This window comes from Rhinolophus sinicus, linkage group LG03 (genome assembly GCF_036562045.2).
Source record: "Rhinolophus sinicus isolate RSC01 linkage group LG03, ASM3656204v1, whole genome shotgun sequence".
NCBI lineage: Eukaryota > Metazoa > Chordata > Mammalia > Chiroptera > Rhinolophidae > Rhinolophus > Rhinolophus sinicus.
This window is the reverse complement of record NC_133753.1, coordinates 111,256,139-111,278,757: the sequence shown is the minus strand read 5'-3', so window position 1 is coordinate 111,278,757 and position 22,619 is coordinate 111,256,139. Positions and strand designations below refer to the sequence as shown.

General features: G+C 38.3%; 1 protein-coding gene across 1 annotated transcript in view; it reads right to left on the bottom strand.

Moving 5' to 3' along the window:
• The window catches only part of FBN2 (fibrillin 2), a 262,671-nt gene that overhangs the window by 68,731 nt on the left and 171,321 nt on the right, over positions 1-22,619 (bottom strand). Inside the window, exons 20-31 of the mRNA XM_019732405.2 lie at positions 19,627-19,746; positions 14,046-14,183; positions 13,442-13,492; positions 12,842-12,967; positions 9,450-9,677; positions 8,796-8,921; positions 4,294-4,422; positions 3,365-3,490; positions 1,349-1,474; positions 756-878; positions 475-600; positions 14-139 (exon numbers count right to left, since the gene is read on the bottom strand). Of these exons, the coding sequence (XP_019587964.1) occupies positions 14-139; positions 475-600; positions 756-878; positions 1,349-1,474; positions 3,365-3,490; positions 4,294-4,422; positions 8,796-8,921; positions 9,450-9,677; positions 12,842-12,967; positions 13,442-13,492; positions 14,046-14,183; positions 19,627-19,746 (1,545 nt within the window). The remainder of the gene's footprint in view (positions 1-13; positions 140-474; positions 601-755; positions 879-1,348; positions 1,475-3,364; positions 3,491-4,293; positions 4,423-8,795; positions 8,922-9,449; positions 9,678-12,841; positions 12,968-13,441; positions 13,493-14,045; positions 14,184-19,626; positions 19,747-22,619) is intronic.

Sequence of the window (22,619 nt, the reverse complement as noted above, 5' to 3'; positions counted from 1 at the left end):
GCTTGAGACGTACCTGTGCATCCTGTGGTCCCCTTCTTCACTGAATAACCCAGCTGACAGTGGCAAATGAAGGATCCCTTGGTGTTCTCACATTCCCCAAACATGCAGATGTTTGAATTTAAGTCACACTCATTCACATCTAGAAAATTTATTTTTAATACCTTGGTTAATACTTGTTCATCCTCGTAATTCAAAAGTTTTCTTTTAAACTGAATAGCCTAATACTGAAATACACAAATAAAATGTAAAATATAATCTATTTGCAAGACACAGTATTGCTGATAAATACACTAACGATTTTTTTCAAATAATTTTTTCTTTGCAGCTTTGACATCTGATACAATGGGTTGAATTTTTCAAATAATGGAAAAAGCCTCTTCTTCTTGTGTCAATATGTGTGTGTGTATAAACGTGCATCTATTTGTGTGTGATAAACATGTCTGTAAATATTTGTCCTGCTTTTATGGTACCCACCAATGCATGTTTTCATGTCCATTGAAGCCATGAAGCCATCATAACACAGACAACGATATTCTCCAGGAATGTTGGTACACTGGCCACCATCACAGATATCAGGATTATTTTCACATTCGTCAATATCTGATAATACAAAATTAACATCAAATGAAAACAAGGATGGCTTTTATTAAGCTCCAATATCTTTCTCCGTCTAGTTCCACTCAAAATATCTGGAGTTAGATTTGTGAGATAAAATTCAATAGATGTACAAAGTCTGTGCGTTGTCCTTTCTGTACCTGCACATGACCTTCCATCCGGCATCAGAGCATAACCTTCGCTGCAGCTGCACTCATAGCTCCCTTCTGAGTTGGTGCACTGGGTGTCACAGCCTCCGTTCATGATCATACACTCGTCAATATCTGTGAAAACAACATTGCAACCACATTTCTTGTCAGAGCTACTTCCTCAAATAAATAAATAAATAAATAAATAAATAAAAGAGCTTTTCTTCTTTTGAAACTGATAATGCTTAAATAGCTCTGGATTCTTCTCCCCACTATTTGTGATATTGATCATTATACCATTAATGTTTCTTAGTTCTTTTTACTTCCTTTCAGACAGGATTCCATTTGACATGGAGCGCCAGTAACTCAAGATTAAAGAACTCAGAAATATAGTAACTTAGAGGAGTTTAAGGAGTTTTCTATGATAAAAGCAGAGATTCCTTTGCATAACCACCAAACCATGGCATTTTAGAGACCTGTCCCCATTCCTGGATTCATTTTTATGACAAAGGACTCCCATTGACTTCATTACATATTCAGTGCCTGAAGTTGTCCTGGGCGGGTTTGAGCAATCTCAGTTCCAGACCCGCCTGGCCTACCCTCACCTGTACAGCCCTGCCGGTCCGGCGTGGCCTGGTATCCAGGATTACAGGAGCACTGGTAAGTGCCAATCATGTTCACACACTTTCCATTTCTACAGAGATTGTCACTCAGGGAGCATTCATTAATATCTATAAAAAATACACAGAATTAATGGCTTACACAATAACAGTATCACTTAAACTACCAAGAACATGCTGCACTAGAGCAGTGGTCTCCAGAAGGCTTTGTGTACTTTGGGGGAAGTAAGATAAGCTCTCGGGGCATTAAAAGAAAATGCTGGAATCTATACTTCTCTTATTTCTATGTGCAACAGTGCTATCCAGTAGACCTTTCTACATCGACGGGACTCTTCCATGTTTATGCTGCCCAGTACTTGAAACATGGCTAATATGACTAAGGAATTGAATTTTTAATGTTATTTAATTTTAATTAACTTTAAATAGCCACATGTGGCTAGTGCCCGTCACACTAGACCACACACGTCTAGCACATGCCAGAAATGAAGCTTGCTAATATTTCATATATGAATTTACATTGGCACACTCAGCTGGTCCTTCTCACACAGCCAATTGTTGCCTAAATAACTAATGTTTCCTGGAGGAAGATGGCTGTTTCCACAAAACAGAGTGGCTAATTACAGGTGCCTCATTTCCCTGTTTTCATCGTATTATGTGTTTAGTGCACCTGGGTAGGTGGATCTACATATTATAATGCCTATTTTAAAATAAACTAACCCTCATAACATGGGCAGGTGCCTTAAAAAACCTTCTGCAAAGATCTGTGGAATAAACTAGCACTAATAATGAAATCACAAGAGAATAGCAAGAAAATGGTAGTGACACTTTTCTTCATACCAACTACCTGTCAGACACAATTTAAGGTAAAAACAGTGACAATATAATTAGATATAGCAAGAAATTCATCCCAAATTCTCAAAATTAGGAAGACTATGTGACATAGATTTATGTCTATGATCATTAAAAATTTTATTAAATATGCAAATATATGTATCATATGTACATTGTATCTTTGAAGGGTTTTTCTCTCATCTGTAAGATCCACGAAAACCAATTATCAAAATAAACTGACCTTCGAAACAGATCTGAGTCACTGATTCACAACAATGAATAAATATTTGTAATTATGTGTGAAAAAGCTTTTTGTCTCACTATTAAAATGAAATATACTTAAAACTTTTTAATTCACCTTTTAAAAATGTCTGTTTAGTTTATGATTTAAGATTCATCGAATATATTAGCCTAATCAGTATAAATAGGGTTTATAAATAAATATATTGAGGTGTGCCTAAATTATGTTTTAAATGGGGGTTTATAGTCTGCTCTATTTTAAACTTTTATTTGCTTATACTTTCAAGAAAGATTTCTGTGAAGAAAATGTTTCCTGGCTAAATCAGTTTCAAAGCCAGTGTACTAGAACGCGGTAAGCCTGGAGGCCTCGTGTGTTTATGAAAAGCAGAAGGCTGGAAGGCTCCAAGACCAGCCATCAGTCTTCTCGTGTGGACTCTGACATCCCTACTGAGCTCAGAGCCAGTGAAGAGACCTCGGTGTTTCTATGAGAAGAGAGGGTGGAGGAAGATCACATGTTCACACACATGCGAGTAGACCCCGGGATGACAGACTCAGGGGCACAGAAGTGGATGTCGCTGAGTGACTGCACAGGTGTGTGCACAGATGCACTCTCAGGGAGCAGGACTTCCAACAGGAGCAGCTTTCCCATCCCATCCTGGAGGAGGGAATTACATGGCCTTACACAAGGTCCCTTAGACAGGGTCCTTTCAAGTGTGCTTGTAATGAAAAAGAAGGTAAGCAGGATAATGCTGGCTCATTCATGTGTCACTGAAGCATTCTCTAAAGACAGCCTGAATCCAAATGCAAGGACTCTGAATTTCCAACTTTTGGTCACCTAGGTTTTATGTGCCAAAACAAGTTTATTAGAATCAACCCCTGATCTTTACCAATTGAGCTGGGTGGGTTTATGTGCTGAGGAAACAAACTCACCCACACAGTCCTCACGTGACGGTGACAGCTCGTGTCCCAGTGGGCAGTCACACTGAAAGCTGCCCTCAGTGTTCACACAGGTGCCACCCCTACAAAGGAGAGGGTTACGTTCACATTCGTCAATGTCTGAAAGGTAAAAATGTGAGATCCATTAAAGAACTCTGAGGAAAAAATAAAAAAATATTCACGCGTACAGCATGGGAGAAAGAATCATTACCGGAGGTAAGTGTGACTCAAATGTAAGAGAGAGGATTAACAGGAGATGGGATAACACTTGCCTCACTGTTTCTATTAGCAGTAGATAAATGATTCAAGTTCTATCCTCAAAGATAGTGAGCTATCAAGGAATCTACTTGTATGAAATGAGTAGGCTTCCAAGAGGTAAAAATATTTGCTTTATATCATTCTAAACTCCAGATATCATGTATTGCTGTCTACATCTCTAATCAAAGTGAAAGAAAAATCTTAGACTTATCACCTTCTACATCACATGAGGTGAGTCCTATAGGTCGCGGAAAATGAAAGACTGGGCTAAAGGGTGGGCAATATCAAAGCAATTTGTAATAACACACAAATAAGGAAATTAACACAGGATTTGGATGACTGAATATAAATTTGGGGATCACCACACAATGTCAGGCATTTTAAATGCATCCCTCCTGAGTAGTCAGTCTGTGCTGATTTCAGCTTCTATGAATAAACAGAACCCAGTCTCAATATCTCACTGCCATGAAGGCGCCAAGAGGTTGGGGCTCCCTGAGAGCTATCTAGGAGGAGCAGACTTCCTGTCTGACATGTAAAGCTGTTCTCTCACTCCACAGCTCCTTGCCAAGCATGCTGTTAGCAATTCTGAGACAAGCCAAGGTCGAGCTAATGAGTCAGTGCCTGACTGGTTTCAAAACTGAGAGGAATAGCGATACTGTGCTTACCCATGCAGTTCTTCATCATCATGAACCCACTTTCGTAGCCTTCGAAGCACTCGCACTCAAAGCTGCCCGGCGTGTTGACACAGATTCCACTTCCACAGAGATCAGGAGAAATCCTGCACTCGTCGATGTCTAATTCACAGGGTTTAAGAGAAATAAAACAGAAAACAGAATGAGAAGAGAGGGTGTGAAAGAACAGAGATCTGGCCTTCCAAGGGAGACGTTGGATAAATGAGTGGTTAGCAGCTCCAGGACATGTTTTCAGGAGATCAGCTAGAGGGGAACAGGGCGTTCGGCGCATTCCTCTCCCCAACTGCCACAACTGTCACGGCCAACGGCGGGCGTTGCCTTTTGGCCTTTGAGAATTCTGGAATTGTGGATTTCTCTTTGTGGCTTCAAAAGGGTAACAGAAGGGTGAACCAAGCAACTGCAGTTATGAGCTGAAAAAGGCAGGTTGGTAAACAAGGGAGTAGTGGACCCATTGAAGAAGTCCCACACATGAGGTAGAGACCACGCTGGCACTGCCACACTAACCCACGCCCACCCTGGTGGGAGAACATGGGGGTTGCTGCCCCGAGCAGCGTGACCAGCCACAGAGGGACAGTCTCAGAGGCAGATGTAGCTAACTACCCGTGAGCCAGACAGTGCTCATATATGGCAGGGACATGGAATAAGACCCAGTTTGTGATTTTGTGTCACATTCAGACAGGAAGAGCCTACTGATCTAATTTTAGAAATATAAAGAAAGGAAAATGATGTGTTTGTCACTTTTTATATACTACAGTAAATAAGATTCTTCAAGAGCAGCGTTTATATTCTCAAAAACAGGATTCTCTGAGAATTCTCCATGCCTGTAACTAAGTTTTTTCAATAGAGAAGTCATGTCTATAAAATAGAATTAAGAAAACATGACTTATTTAAATTTTTTTGTCACAATGGGAAAAGCTTTTGCCAGCATCTGTTTATTTTGCTGAATTTCAATTTTTAAGCTTTTCTCTCCACAGCATTTGTAAGTGGCTAACTTGTGTATGCTCTCTTGGGGCCTCAGCCGCTGCTTTCTCTGAGCTTTTGGTCTTTTTCTACTGATTTTTCCAATTGCAGGCCATACTGAAAACGTTAAGTACTTTCTTTTAAACAAAATCTTAACAAAATTCATCGATTCAATTAAGCAGCTAACATGTGCATACTAATTCTCTTTTTGTCTATCAGTATCTAGCAACTGGTGGTGAGAGGATAAGGTTGATAGCAGGGACAGATTTTGGCTGACATGAAATGGTGAGAGCTGCAGAGCTGGATTCGGGAACCAGACGCCTGGGTACAAATCCTACTTTGTTGTCTTCCAGGTGGAGGGCCTTGGGAAATCACTTAATTTCTCTGTGTCTCCACTTCCTTATCTGTAAAATGGGGAGCATAGTAGAACCCACCTCATAGGAGTAAGTGAATCCATACTTGTGAAGTGCTCAGAATAGTTCTTGTCTCATAGAAAGAGCTGTATATATATGTAAGCTATTCTCTTAATAAGACTTGGTATTTTGGAGGAGGTGGCTTTTGAACTGGTCCTGGAATGGCGCATAGAAATTCTTACTTTAACGATGTGGAATAAATTAAAAAGGCAACAGATGAAATGCACAGGTAAAGAAAACTAATGTACTTCAGAGAACAGTAAGTGATAGAGAGTCTGGACTGTAGAAGCTGATCATTAGTGCAAGTACAGGTATGATTACTGAGGGCGCCAAACATGCAGAGGAGAAGACTGGCCTTAAACGCTGTGCAGAACGGCAGCTAGCAGTGTCCCGCTGTCCTTTCCTATCATATCCCACAACAAGTATCTCTCTTACACAGTCAAAGAAGGAGAGCTCCAGCGCCATTAAGTGATTTGGCTAATTTCACACCAAAAATAAGAAGTGGGGCAGAACTGAAAAAAACTGAGCTTCTTTATCCAGGTTTAGGGCTGCCTGAGTCAATAGAAGTTGTTTGATGAGAAGTTACATAAGCTAAGCCCTGCTTTAGGATGATAAACCTGGTGGTTGTGGAAATGAAGGATCTGACTATGGAAAATTAATGGGTTGGAAGACGGTGGAAGATTCTGCAACGGAGTGGATACCATGACATGTTGCCCAGCTCTCCCTGCAAGAAGAAAGGACTTACTTGTCCTTCCCTTCAAGCTGTTGGGACTGTTGCTGGCAGAAAGCCCTGAGATGTAAACTATCTTCAGGAAATGCCTTGGCTAAGAGGACCGCTTCCCCACAGCCACACCCCTTCTAGGGCAGATGTATGCAAAGATGGATGGATCATGAGGGTACATAAATTCCTAGCACTTTTGCCTTAACTCCAGACAATTCTAAAGAGCCATCCCAGATGCAGAGCTCCCTGTGGGGTGGGCTGAGGATGACACTGGGATGGATCACAACCCAGCTTCTTCCCTGCCCATTTCTGCTTCCTTCCCCTCCCTCCTCTAGCTACTGCCTCCAAGGGCAATCCCTAACAAACTTCCTGCATGTTAATCTCCACTCAGTCTGTTTTCTGAGCAGTCAAATCTGCATCTGCAATGCTCCAGAAGAAATATTATAAGTACTTGAAATAGTCATTTTGATGGGAGAATATACCTAATTTTCTACTGGTCCATCAGGAGAGGGAGATGTCAAAATTAAGTTTGAGGCTTCAATCCTGAGTGAAATTATATTATTAATACCTACAAGAATGTCCCTAGGCAGAGGAAGGAGGGAGTGGGACAAAGGGAGATAAAAACAAAGAGAAGCTGTCCAGATGGAAATTAGAAATGTAGGAATGAAATTTAGGAGGAGTAGAGGGCTAGAGACAGCACCTAGGAGACAGCTCAACAAAGGCCATCCTTGAAGTCGTGATGGAAGATGCAATTCTGAGAGACAGAATGCTGAGAAAGCAAAGGACCCTGGAAAAGGCTCAAGGGATGGAAAATGACAAAGGCAAGAAGAATCTGTAAAGAATAGAGAAGAAACATCATAGGTAAGGAAGGACCACTGAGACAGGGAAGTACCATGGAAATGAGAAGAAAATCAAGGCTGGAAATCTAGCCAGAGGTTGAGGAGAACATGAACAAGAGAAACTTTTTATTTTTTAACTTGACAAAAGTGTTTTGCAAAATTATGTGTACGTGCCTGAACGAGTGAGGGCAACAGAGTTACACAGAATTACAAAGAAAACAGCAAATTAAAAGAGAAGAATGAGACGTACAAGTGGGAAAACAGGATGGGAGTTTGAGAGAAAAGAAGGGTTGAAGACACATTCCGAACTTGTTTATACATCTGGGCGGACGAATCAGTAAAGAGGGGAAGATGCTAGACAGAGACGAGTGAACCCTACCAGAGAAGGGCCTGGAGCAGGAGGACAGGAAGACAGTGAAAGCAGAGGCATTAACTGGAAAACAGGAGAAGACCATCACATCTCATTCTCGAAGCCAAAAGAGAATATGGGAGAAAAAGGAAATTTTATTACCAGAGAGGAGGACGTGTGAGAAGGTCCTGGCAATCATATTTGGTCTCAACAAAGAAAAAAGGAGAATAAATAAGGATATGAGAGGGTTTGTGGGTCTGAAGAAGTTTAGAAGCGGTGCTAGGAGAAATTCAGCAGGTGATGGAAAGAGGTGAAGAGGCATGTTGCTACATGGCTGCGAGGGCCTGGTTGAAGGTGAAATCATGGATGTCAGCCCACTCTTCTCAGACTCCCAGTCACATTCAGCAGCCCAGGGGGCAACCAATGGTGGTGGGGGGGGTAGAAGTTGGGGATAGGCATGGGAGCATAGCAGAAAGACAAGATAGCGGAATTTCAGAAGACCAAGTGGACAGTTCTGAAACACTCTGGGGAGAGTCTAGGCTGGGAAGGCTCATGAGTCCAGTGGTACCTTATGGAGTAGATTAGAAAGGAGACAAAAAAGATAATTCGTGGCAATCATGAAGAAGTAGTATGTGTGAGGGCAGGAGACAAGGGGAAATTCCAAAGAGAATACAAGTAAAGAGAGTTCTTAAAATAAACTTTTGGAGATATAGTTCAAGTCTTTGGGATAATTTGTTATATTACCAAACAGAAAAAGTTGGAATTTCATATCCTTTCAAACTAAAGGGAATGCTTATGAATAAGGATATGAATGGTGACTGAAGCATAATTACTATGAAAACTGTTCACAGATAAAGAAAATAAGTTCCAACTTCTTTATCACAAACTTTAAAAATTTTAACAAATACTGTACCAAATGTAAACAATTGTTGATTTAATAGTTGTTTCGTTAGCACTCAGATATTCTGAAAATCATATTTTTACGTTGTTCCTGTAGATAAAACAAATAGCATTTTCATGTTGTTTTGCAGCTCTCACAACAAGTTTAGAGAAGTGGTTGAAGAGCAGGGAAAAGGAACCAAAAGAAAAATTTACATGTTCTAATGAGAGGATGGGCTTTTTGAAGTCAGTAGTTTCAAAAGCAGAAGAAAGAGAGCTAGGGTTTAGCAAGGACAACAAAAATACCACCTTACCTGTGCAGTTTCTTTCCTCCATATCTAGAGCAAAGCCGCTATTGCAACGGCACTTGAAACTTCCAATTGTATTTCTGCACTTCCCATAGGTGCACATCCCAGGAAAAGCTTTGCATTCATTGATATCTAAAAGCAGAATAGAGCGAGGTTGTAGAGCTGGTTTGATCTAACAGAGTAGATCTCTCATCTTACGTTAAACATCTACCATGACGGAAAATAATGCATCCAAGTAAAAATGGGGGATATCAAAAATATCAGTGATCACATCGATGCCACACACAACGTTTCAATTATGAAAAAGATGCTGTATTCTTCATGAAGAGATCCTTTTATGTCTGACCATTTGTTTTGTAAAGTTTAGGGGGTGTCTAGAGAACTTGTTGCTCCATCAGGGCTGCATCTAGTCAGGCTGTGCTAAGAAAAGCAGAGTGGCAGCAGAGGATGTAAGAAAAGCAAGATCAGCAGTCTGTTTTATATCTTTACTTCAATGCCCTCTTATGGAGGTGATGTATACACTTGGGCTATAAAGTTGGCCACAAATTATGTTTAACAAAGAAAATAAAGTGGAAAATCAAATGTTTAAAGCTAAACCAATTCTCATCTCAGAGAATGCAGAGGGTGAACTTGAGAGGGATGGACATGCCGCTCAGTTACCTTTGTAAAATGGCCTCCCAGTAAGAACGTCCCCCCTGTTAGCGAAGCCAGGCCCCCTGGGGCACAGGGTGTCATACTCCTTGGTGCCAGGTTTGGGGCATTCCTCACACTCGGTGCCCCAAGCTGCCCCAACCGCACAGCAACAGGCGTCCATGCGAAACTTCCCAGGAACAGGATGGATGCACTCGTCCTCATCCCACTTCAAATAACACTGCTCCATGCGGATGTCTACACGGAGAGTGAAATCACAGTCTGAGATTAAGCTGTAATACTCACGGAACATATATGTACCGGACGTCTACTCGGTGCCTGGCATGACGTCAGGCCCTGGAGATACACCAGTGAGTGAGAGACATAGTCCCTGACCTCCTGGAATGGACTCCATAATGACAGTCATCTAGAGAGAGCGAAGGTGGGTTCTCCTTCAGTATTACTTAATTCTCACAAGACACCTTCAGGAAGAAAAGGTCCCCTTGCGACAAGGCTCCTTCACATCATCACCTATGATCCCTTTTTTATATGCTCATGTCAGAAAGAATAAAATAATTTTAGTGTCAGATTCTTCTTGTTTACTGAAGTGCTTCAAGTGGCTGGTGAGCAGCCCTGTCAGATCCTAGTCATAAACAGTAAATGATCAACTGTAATCTATTTGCCAATTTGGTACAACTATTAAAATAGCTTTACAAAGGAAAAAAATATTATTGCAAAGGTGTTTTTTTTTCTGCCAATTTTGTCTTTTGCCATGTTTTTTGCCATGGGTTATGTAAATCTGCCCTAATAAGAGGCCAAATTATTTATTTAGTTGTCACATTTTCCCTTCAGTCTCGAAGCATACTAATGTTTCAGCATGCTAAGCTAGGACCTTAGAAAACCAACCAACAGTCACAAGTTAGAGTAAATTAGCACAATCCATAAATAACACATTTATCTGTTAGCCTATAGAGTCGTTCATCAAACTGCAAATACTTGGCTGTTAAATTGCAAATATGGATAATGAGTTCAAAAAAGATTTTCCTTAATCAAGTAATATGTTTTATTTGATAAGAGTATTTCAAGATATTAAATAATTTCCTAAACCTGAAACTGTTTAACAAAGGGAAAGAGATCCCTAATGGAATGTAAACATAAACAAATGTGCTTTCTATTTTATTAGGTTGGTGCAAAAACAGGTGCCATTTAAAGATTAAAAATAATTGCAAAAACCGTAATTACTTTAGCACCAACCTAATACTTACTGTTAATACTGATTCTTTAATTTCTCAACCAAAAGTAACATCAACTTTAGCAACTTCCGTTAGCCTAGAGTAACATACATTTCCAAGTATTGTTGTAATTAAGAAGTCCTATTTTTAAAGAAAAAAATAATTGGTAAATTTTCACTTTGATCCTGTAGACTGAATATAGATATTCACAGTACGTGATTTTACCTTCTGTATCTGCATTAACAACAACCAAAAAGCCACATTCTCTGCCAGTGTGACGTGTGACAGTAATCCAGTGAATCTCATTACGACAAGGCACTCGGCTGGTCTCAGTTACAGTCAACCTCATCCTACACTGTCACCAGGGAAGTGAGGATCTTAACAAGCTCTGACAGTTTCATTTAAGTACAGGTAGCCTGAGAACTCTGGCTTGAGTCAAATTGTTTCTGAAGTAATTGAGCTAATTTGCTCAAGAAGCTATTCTGGGATTAGATGAAGAAAAAAAAAGTACTTGGACTAAGTATGTAACAAGTTATGATAGCCTGGCAGGGTAATGCTGTGTCTTTATTACTGAGAGCCATATCAGTATTTACATCAGGAACTGTCAGCACACTGGCTACATATGACCTGTGAATGTTTTGATTGGCTTGCACAGAAATTAAAATAGGAATTTGGAAGCCTCTGGATGGTATATGTGCTCTACAGTTTATTGTGGACCCCATCACTCCTTATTACACCCTACTCATTTATCTACCTGGCTCCTGAAAACATGGGTCTAGGACCCTTGATTTCGATCAATTCTATCAAAGCAGTTCACCTCTACTTTTGTTCTCACAAAACTTTACATTGTCATATGCCAATCTCCTCTCGAAACTTTCTCATATTCCCCAGCCAAAATGAATTAATGTAGCATAATTCAAGTTGTGACAAAAACATTTAACCAAAGTGCAAAAAGGAAAAACCCAATATATCCTTTTAGAATATTACAAAAGATTTGATTCTGAGTGATGTTATTGGGAATTAATTTTGCTTAGTGATAATTTACAATCAATGATATGGCTTCATGTATAGCAGCCTTTGGCTACTGAAGGCAACTTGATTTCATTAGTCACTTGAGCATACTAACACTCTGTCATCTTCAAAAGATACTTTACTTTGTTCTGAGTTTGGTAGATAATTTAACGATAAAAATCTGAAAAGAATTTTTCATTATTCAGACTTTGGATATTATAATTTCTAAACAATTCCATATGATTTTACAGTCATACTTTATATCCAAATTTAAACGTTATCAAAATTAACTTAAAATTAAATCTGTGTTAATTATAATAATTAAACTGTATGATTTTGAAAACATTTTTCTTACTAATTTTAAAAAACCACCGATATATACAAATACCTTAAAGAACTTTGAATATAACATTACCGTTGCTCATGCTTTGTCTACAAGCTTAAATTTAAAATACAAACCTATGTAAAGTTATTTTAAACACTTACTGTTCCATAGCATATTGGGGGCAAAATCCCTTAAGCAAATAAAACATTGTTTAGGTACAATATAGGATTAATACAAGTTTCCTTTTCAATAATGAAACTCCGGTTTAGTCAAGCCCAACACTGGTAAAGAGTAGGATCAACTAGGCATTTCTATAATATAATGTTGAAAGAAACAACCTCTTCATTTTAGATCTTTAGAAAACAAAGACTTAAGAAAATTTAAACTCTAAAGGTGGTCAAGGAAGAATAGTGATTAGTCAGTGTTTTCAAAGAGAAACAACATAACTTTGACCATGACTTTCGCCACTGTTGTCTAAGGGCACAGCTGCAATGGCTGGTAAATGTTAATGTCAAACATTAGTCTCCAATTTTTCTTTCATATTCAAAATAGACACAGTTCTCTTATTCAACTGATTCCATGTGAAAGAATGAACCTGCCTAAAATATATGATTAAAGAAATTTTAATTTTTGAGGTAAATTTTTGAGCAGTACCATACATACTGTATTATACAGAAACATTTCTTTCAAATACATTCACTTTAAAAATATCCATTAGTGATTTTCCCTCAAAATATCTCATTTAAAGCATTTCCAGATACAGACCTAATGGTTTTAGACTGGTCACTGCCCAAAGAATAAGAAAAATTCATGGCTGGTTTCATGCATGAAATACACAAGGGCACGAATCTTACCCAAGCACACACGGCCAGTTCCATCTAACGTAAGGCCTTCAGGGCACTCACAGTGGAAAGATCCTTTGCTATTGACACAGCGTCCATTTGGACAAACGCCAGGAAACACCTCACACTCATTAACATCTGTAGGGAAATGAAGCAAGCAGAAGGATAATGACGCTCCAGATAGAAAAAGCAGGTGTAGTCTTACTTCCTGTATAGTATATTCAATTTGCAATACAATTTAAATTCTTACTTGAATTAAGCAGAAATATTCCACAGCATAGCCACTGGTTTTCTTAGGCACCAGCTGGGAAAATTACCACAGCCTTGCCCTTCCATAAAACAGAGCCCAGACAAGTTCCTTTGTCAGCTCTTCTGGGCCCTCAAGGTTGTGGTGGCCTCGTGAAAATTTACACAACAGTATCAAGAGGAGAAATGGGAAACTCTAAACTGTTTCCTAACAGTATTATTCTAAAGCATTTGTCGATTACACTGAGTATTTTTATTGAAATTTCAAGGGTTTTGAAAACGATTAAGTATCTCCAAAGTGTGAGAGTGAATGCTAATTTTGCATACAGCTCTAAACACTAACCTGTCATCCAAGAATACACTCACCTTCACAAGTAACACCTTTGATCCTAGCAAAGCCTCTTGGGCAAGCTGTATCTATGAGAACAATAGACACATTTTTACTTCATTAGAAAAGAAAACACAACTGTCTTAAGCTCAAGAAACAGTACAATGGAATCTAAATTGAACTAAATAAAAACTACACTCTGGGGTTTTGGAGGCCAAAGTCTCTGGGTGCCCTCTGTTGAATTCAGGGGAGCACAGGACATGCTGTGTTAACTACATCAGTGCTGACCCATATTGAGATTCTCATCATTTTTCCCACAATTCCTATTTGCTTTCACATTACAAATAAATGAATTACAAATAAATGTTCTACTGGGACCCATGCAAACAAGGACACTGGAGAATTTTGATAGCCTACCAGTAGCTAAGTTCTAGCTGATGCCCTTCCCTGGCTAAAGTATTCAGAAGGTTTGCTTACAGTAAAAGGATAAACCAAATACATATTTCAAGAAATGAATAAATTTCACGAGAAAAAAACAACATTTGAGGGACAGTAATGATCTGACAGTCTTCCTCACTAGTGGAAAAGGTGCCTGGCTGAGGGAGAAGCTTTCCAACGAGAAGGCTGTGGGCAGGCTCCTACCTAGCTCGCACCGCTCACAGGGGCTCCCCCAGGCAGCTCCCAGCGTGGCACAGCATTCAGATTTCAGAGTGGCTCCATTAATGTTCACCTCACAGCGGTTGTCCTGGATGTTGAGCCAACATGTCCCTTTCAGGCTGTCTGAGAAGGAACAGGAAAGGATGGGGAGCTCTCATCTTTTGTATACACCAACAGCAGTATTTATCGTATTAAAAACAGGATTAAAAAAATTTAGTAGCATATCCTTTGAACACATTATACGTAGGTGCCTCTAAGGATAGTATACTATTTACATATAAATCAAATATTGTGTCATATGTATCTCACATGATATGATAATTAATACAACTATATCTACTAGTATTCTAGGAGCAGCCACCGTTGCCCAAGATTTTATGCTGGTACTTGGGTACTTTCAAATGCAGTGTATTACTGTAATGAGACCATTACTTGAGTGAAAAATACTCATAAGATTTATCCTTTATGATAATTGCTTTGATATTTAAGATTTTGTCAAACAAAATTGCTCAAATAATCTTCTCTCCTAAGTCCCCACCAAACAAACCACACACAATTTATGTTCTATTAGAGGGAAGCTAGTATTTCTCTAACTGAAGGTTCTTGTTTGATGAATAATTTTAAGGGAAAAAAATCTACAAGATAAAGAAGAAAATAAACATCACCTATAAAACCACCACTAAGACACACCAGGGCTAATAGTTGATGTTATTTTCTTTTGGGCATTTCCCTATGCACTCATATGTATAGTTTTATCTTTAGTTCAGAAAGTAACACATTCATGGTAAAGTATTTGATGAAAGAGCAAAGAACATATAAAGCTTTTCTGTAATTCAACTATCTAGCGATAACCGCTCCTAACAATTTTAGACTATGTCTCCACATAAGTTGAAGTTCCTCTTTAAATGACTGCTAAGTGATTGATTTTGAAGCAGGGACAAGGAATCCAGTCAAAGTTGACACGGGAAATACTAATTGGGTAAAATAAATCATTTATAAAGTTTTTCCTTTTAGAACTGGAGCTCTCAGTTTAGCACACATATCACCAAGGCTCTTGTTAAAATGCAGATTCACACGTCTCCAGGTGTGCAGCCCAGGAGTCTGCATTTGACCAGCTTCTCAGGTGGTTCCGATGCAGGTGACGTGTAAAACACAATATAACTAAATCTTAATAGCATATTGTGGCATATACACTTGGAAAACAATAAAGAAAAAGCATATCCCTACAGTATTTATTTTAAAACTCAATTAATAATATGGGCAGATAAAAGTTTTACTGCTAAATTCAACAATAAAATTAAGACATAACGAGAAACACAGACAGGGAATTACGATGAAACTGGCAGACCCATGAAGGGAGAAGTTGTAATTTCTGATCCCCTGTGGAACACAGCAGTGGGTAAGAGGAAGTTACTTACAACCCGAGCCCTCTGGGACAGAGGTAAAAATGAAACAACTCTGTCCCTGACTGGAAAGAAAAAGTTACAGGGCAAGGATGTAGAAAAGAGAGGGAGAGTCACTTTGCTTTTTACTGTTTTGAGATTCAGTTTGGGTAAAAATTGCACGCAAATGAAAAAGACTTGCTCATCAGTATTTGTATCAAGCCTCAAATTATAGGCTTTTTACAGGCTTAAACCTGTAACATAGATGCTGGTGCAAGGCTACTGTGTATTTAAATGATCCGGACTGCTCTGTGTTTTAAGGACCCGGACTAATTACTGATTTATGACGTTGGCTATATTCATTTTAAGTAAGATATATTGTAATAGTACTTGCTAATATTTACTGAGGTAGCAACAAGCACCATTAAAGGCTTTCCATGTATTAGTTTATTTACTTGTTAAAACAACCCTGTAAGGTATGTACAATTTGCAGATGAGAAAACTGAGGCACACAGAGGACAATTATGTATCCAAGGTTACCCAGCTAGTATAGTGTCAGCATCGAGAGTCAAACCTGTACAGTCTTATTTCAGAGAGCTCACTCTGTAACATGAAGCTTCTTCAGACTAGTTTTGTATTAACACTTAAAAGTCACAAAATCCATTGATACAAACATACACACATCCATCTCTCTCTGTGTTATTTGTGTGCATACACTCCCCTCCCCCCCGCACCGGCCCCCCTCCCATTCACAATATAGATGTAGTTATTAATATATAGTCAGGGGTTAGTTGGGATAAAAAAAAAAGCAGGGTAAGCAAATTAGAGGTTACAGTGATAATCAAGAAGAGAAATAATGGTGGCTCAGACTGGAGGTTGCTGCTGGTAGTGGTGAGACGTAGTTGAAATATGAACAAACTTCAAGTACAATCAACAGGATTTGCTGATGGATTCAATGTGGAATTTGAGAGAAAGGCATCAAAGATGACTGCAAAGTTTTGGGGGTCTGCAACTAAAAGAATGGAGTTGTCATTTGTCAAGACAGAAATAATTCTAGGGGACAAGCTGGTTCAAGCTGAAAGATAGGAATTTGGTTTTAGACATGTTAAGTTTGAAATGTCTATTAGAAATGTCTCCAAATGGAGAAACTGTGTAGACAGTTGGAAATACAAGCCTGAAATGAGTGGAGAGGTTGAGGATTGTATAGAGCATTAATTATGAACACAAAATAGACGCTAATAATTCTGATAGCTATGCCAGTCACAAAGTGACAGCCATGCCAGGGCATCACGTGAAAAGTGCACCCAGTGAACACCCAAATCAGGTAACTCCAGATACAGGGTGGAGTGTGACCACTGCATGGCTTTATGGGACTGCAGATGGGTGCGCCATACCAAGTCTTAAGCATAAAATCAGAGCTCTCTGGCGGCTCCTCACTCAGGCCTCAACTGAGGAGCTGACAGCCGCATCTGCACTCATCCCAGACGGAGCGCTTGGCGCCTCACCTCCTGGTGTCTCACCAGCCCTGCCCGATGCCCGATACTCTGCACCCCAGCGCCTAGGGACTCTCGTTGAACACCGGACTCTCTCATCCTTCTTGCATAAGACTCTGTTTACCTTGCCTAACCCTATTACTTGCAAACTTATGTGACCCTCTTGTATGAAACCGCTGTCAACTATTGGAGACTATTCTCTGGCCAGAGCCTTGGTTAATGCTCATGGCAAACTGAGTCAACAGGACTAGATCCATGGCTTTATTCTAATAAAGTCTGACATTGTGGAGAGACACAAACGTGTGTGAGACTGCTACTTTGATAGCCACGTCCCGCTCACGACAAGAGTAAAGAGTGAAATTTGAGTCGATGTAGAGGCCATCTAAGCATGAATGCAGACAGGGAAGCCAAGGGGTTCAAAGACCAACCCGTGGTACACTTCAAGTTGGAAAGCAGGAGGATATGAAAGACTTACCAACGAAAACTGAAAATGGGCCAGAAAAGTGAAAGAAGAGGAGGCCAAAAGTGAAAAACTTCTGGAGAGGGGTGAGTGATGAACTGTGCCGAACATTGCTAATATAGGCTAAGATGAGGACTAAGAATTGACCATTGGATTTGAGAACAGAGAGGTCACGGCCATGGTCATATACATCCATGTAAATGGAGGACAGAATGCAGACCCACACCAAAGATGAGGGAAACTGGTCTGGATTATGCAGAGCCATTGGATGTGAGCAGTGTAATGCAGGAGGATTAACCAAATTTACTCTTCTATTATATTTAATCATTTTCAACCAGAATACAATAGTCTTTACAAGCAGTTTACAAAGCAGTTTAAGATTAACATATATATTTAGGAAGTTTGCAGAATAGATTTAAATTCCTAAGTAGTCTTAATATCTAACTAACTCATATGCGTTCTCACTTAATTTTAAATTTGTAATCACATCAGGGAATTTTTATTCCATTCAAAATTTAGAGACTTGGACTCTCCAACAGAGCAGTTGCAGGCTAATCACCAATAAGAGCCACTTAACAGTTCTATTTAAAAAATGCATAATTTCTCTCGCTCTCTATTTTACTGTTTATTTTCTTTTCAAAACTAGAATTCCGTCTTAAGTGAAAAAAGCGGATAAAATGCTGTACAAATTTTCAAAATATTAAGTAACTGTCTTCCTGAGCAGCTTTAGGCTGGGATATACAAATTTGATCGTAACGAATAAAAACACGTCACACACTGGCTGAGAAAAATAAGGTGGTGTTTAGTTGCCCAACATAATGACTTGGGAATAAAAAGTCTTTGTCTTTTTTTTATTAATAAATATAAGGGTAAAAGGCCAAAATAATAGAAGTGTTTATGATGAAGCCAAAACTAAGATATCTTTGATGCCCAAGTGGCATACAGATTTAGTTTTCTGAGACGTTAATTGACTAATGCTGAGTTCATTTCCTTTGCCTAATAAAATGACTCTATCTCAGTTGGAAATTGTGGCTTAGCAAAAATACTTCTGCCTTACCAGATCCAATCCACATGCCTCTTCTCTCCACCATCCCCCAATCTGGAATTCTATAAGAAAAAAGTAACGCCCCAGGCAGATGGCCGTCTATTTCCTAATATGGAGAGCTGAGCAGGCCTCAAATTTCATCAGCTGTACCTCACTGGGAGATGAAGAGCTGGCATTTCCAAATGGAAGGTTTTCATTGATAACTTTGGATTTGGCCATTTGTTTTCATGTAACAAACAGGTACTCTAGCATATCATATTATCAGCTAAATATTGGTAATATCAGACATAATATTGAAAATACTATTGTCTTTGACAAATATTAAACTGAAAATTCATACTGGCTAGATAATAAGAACTGCCATTTTTATGGCACTATGTAAAACTGAAATATCTTTCTATTTGGAAATCTACCTTTTGTTTAAAGGTGGACACTAGCTAACGATATGAACTGTGCTATACCTAGCCAATGGAGCCACAGACACTAGAATCAAGGAAAAGAATTACTAGAATAGTTTCTTTTTCCCCCCTCGTGTTGAATTGTTTCTTACAGTAATAGATCAGATGATTTCATTTTATATATGTCCTATTGTCATTATCAAAAATTGACCTTAAACATTTTGCTATATTAAAAAATGTTAGTTTAAAGTTTTGGAATCTTTTTCCCTTAGAGATTTCCAAAAGCAAGAAAACAGTTATCTTCTCTTGCTTGAAGCCCATACATTTATAATTGATGGGAGAAATGAGAAAACAATAAATTCTTTCTATTTGTTTGAAGCTTAAAATCTTCAAATCCTTGTCCCTTTAACTGAGTCCAAATGGTATCACATTTTTGTTTACCACTGAAGGTTGTTTATAAAAAGTACACAGCAGGGATTTGATTGCATTGATGCCTAAGGCATTCGTAGAGTAACGAATATAAATATCTGTGTGGTATGGAAATGCTTGTAACTTACAGCACGATGTATCTACTTACACAAAAGGAACACTACCTAGAACTTCACAAAATTTAAGAGCCTGTCCAGTTTATGCTATCATGTTTTACTCCTATTTTGATAATGAGAGAAAACAGGGAGAGTAATTATTAGCTTCCCGTCATCAGGTTCTGTTTTGACCCGCAGTAAGGCCTGAGGTCTCTGCTTAGCTCTGAGTGAAACTGAAACGTGGGCCCCGTGTGTGCATCTTACCAATACAGATCAATCCAGTGGAGCTGAGTTTGCTGCCAGGAGAACATTCACAATTGAAAGATCCAAGGTTATTCCTGCAGGCCCCATTGACACAGGGGTTGCTTTCACATTCATTTATATCTACGATCCAGAAGGAAAAGATTCTGTTAGAACTGCCATGTGTTTTTGGAAAATATTATTCCAACAAGCCAAGCTATGCCAGAATGTCTGGTAAACTTGGCTCTTATAATTTTAATACGGATCTATGAGGCATAAGTGAATGGGGAATGGAGATATGCATTTTACAGAGTGGATACACATATACACGACTGGGGACACAGTAGGACTATAGGAATTAGCCTATTTGGAAGTGATTTAGCATGTGAATCTTCACTATCTTACTACAACTTTACATGAATTGGATTAATTTCCCCCCATAACAAGATGCAATTGTCCTGTGGGAAATCTGAACTCTGATTCCATGGAAAGCAACATATCGCTAGGTGGGACATCCGATGCACAAACAATGGTTGATTGTTTCTGTCATTTATGACTCTGTGAGGTTTTGGAACAATTTAAAAAAGCCTATGTTAGAGGCAAAATATCACCATGCTGGCTTTAATTCCAAACTCCTGGATGCAAATCAGAAGCTAAGGGATGAAACTTGAATACCAGGTATAGCATTCTCCTCCAGTCCTTACCCACCTTCCACTCTGATTAGCCTGTTCACATTTACATGTTTGGGGTGGGGTTTTTAACAGCACAACGGAATTTGATAAAATCAAAAAGAGAAAAAACTTTTAATTGCTTCAAATAGCCCTTTACTATCATTAATTTGATTTGAGTCCTAAATCAAACCAATACCATAATCAAAACAATTCCTGTTGATGGTCAGAAGTAAACAGAATTAGAGTATGCCTATGTTCTCAAGTGGTGACTAACAAAAACGTCAAGCCAATAAAGTTAAATAGCTTAACATGAGTTAATTAAAAATAAATACAAGTTTCAGCTAAAGTACTAAAAACAATATCAAAGGCTGACTTTTCGGTATAAATTCAACCACTCAATTTAAAGAAAGGGTACACATATTTCTTTTTGTACTTGGTTAATTATCTGAAACACGTCAACATACCTCAAGACATGTTTTTGTTGAACACTAAGGTTTCCAAGTTAACCAGAATACTTATTTTTTTTCTAAATACCTCTTTGAATTAAATATAAAATACTACATTGAGGAAAACATGCAAATAACTATAAGATTTCAATGCTTGCTCTTGAACGTCTTAAGTCAAATATAAACTAAACTGGTCCTGAAAAGGCAGGGCTCACTGTTGATTTTCAAGTTAGTGGACTTGAAATGCAAATTTAAAAATCAATGTGGAAAACAGGTGTGTTCCTTCTTTGCCACTTCAAAACTACTAATGAAGCACCCAGGTATTAATGTAATTCTTGAAGTAGAAACTGTTTGAGGAAATATAAATACATTCTTCTTTCAGGTTGTTTGTAGCAAGAAAACCTCTTAAAAGAAAAATACAAGAGCAGGTTTTGTAAATATAGCACAGATTTGGAATGAGAAAATCTATTCAAGAGTACTGACATTCTTTCAGTAAAAACACAAAAGGAATCAGATATAGTCAGGAAGCAGATAACTAATCTGAGGACTATATATAATTCACCTATTAATTTCATCTGTAAGAAGCTCCCAAACCAGAAAAACATCAATTATCATATATTTTCAAAATCCCTATTTTAAATTAAGCAGTTATGAACTCAAAAACTATAAACACATGCAATGACAGCTACAAATATCAACTGTTTAATTTTTCCTTAAATACAATGTTTTTATGTTATAAATGTCATGGAACCAGGAATTGAAACAGTTCACTGTACATTCCTGGAAATAAACTTCAAAGCACATCTGGTTTACATTTAACTAGTTATGTCACTGGAAACACAATCTAAACCACAGTGCTTGCTGTAAAAATTTTAACATTCACAGGCTCTCAGAACTCAAACAAAAAAAGTAAAATAAATTTTTTGTAACTTTAGTCTGAAATATCAGAGGAACTTTATTATTACTTCTATTTATTATATATCTAAAATAGCCTATGGAAAACATGAATGACAAGCAAAATTAGTGAATATAGCAAATATATGCAGAGAAAGTTAGAGTCTACAATGAATCTGCTAATAACTCCTTGTTATTTGACTGCTTCAGGCAGACAAATTTATTGTGTGAATTCGATGGTGGAAATAAGGAGGAGACCCAAGGGAAAAAAGAGATTCGTGGCCTTCATGTCTTTTTTTGCAAAACGTTTAATAAAATGCAAATAACAGTGGGAAGAAAATGTAGAAGTAAAAGTTATTTGGTTAGGTTTCTCATAATAAATCATTTTTATTTCCACCAATGTCGTAAGGCTAGGGCCAAACTATTTCTCTGTCATTTCTTGTGTTTACATAATGTGAACTTCTTTCTTATGAATGACAGATATGAAATATATTTCATATTAAAGAAAAGGCTCAGATTTATCAGGAACAATTACCCTTTGGACAAAATAAGTGAAGAGCACTGTTTTTAACCCTGACTGTTGCCTGGTTTGGTATTAATGTGCTGTAATATTTATGCAATCATCCAACATTATACTATTAAACACCATTTGCCACTACTCTTCAATTGTTCATATAAGCAGGAGAGTCCCTGCCTTTTATTTATTCCTTGGTATGCCGGGTCTTAGTACCCTTCAACTCCATCTTACTTGTTAAAATGGAGGGAATTTGCTATAAACAACATTGACAATTTGATATACAAACCAAACTTTGACCAAACTAAATCAAAGACACCATCCGTGTATTTCTCCACTATGTGTCTCTCTCACAATAGCACCGAAGGACACTGTCACTGAGGTCAGAGAGCCCGTCCTAATAGTCATCAGCATCCCAGTTACATTAAGATATCTTAAGCTGTTCTTGCGTTCAAGTTTTTAACATTTAACAGAAGCCTGTCCTCCAGCAGA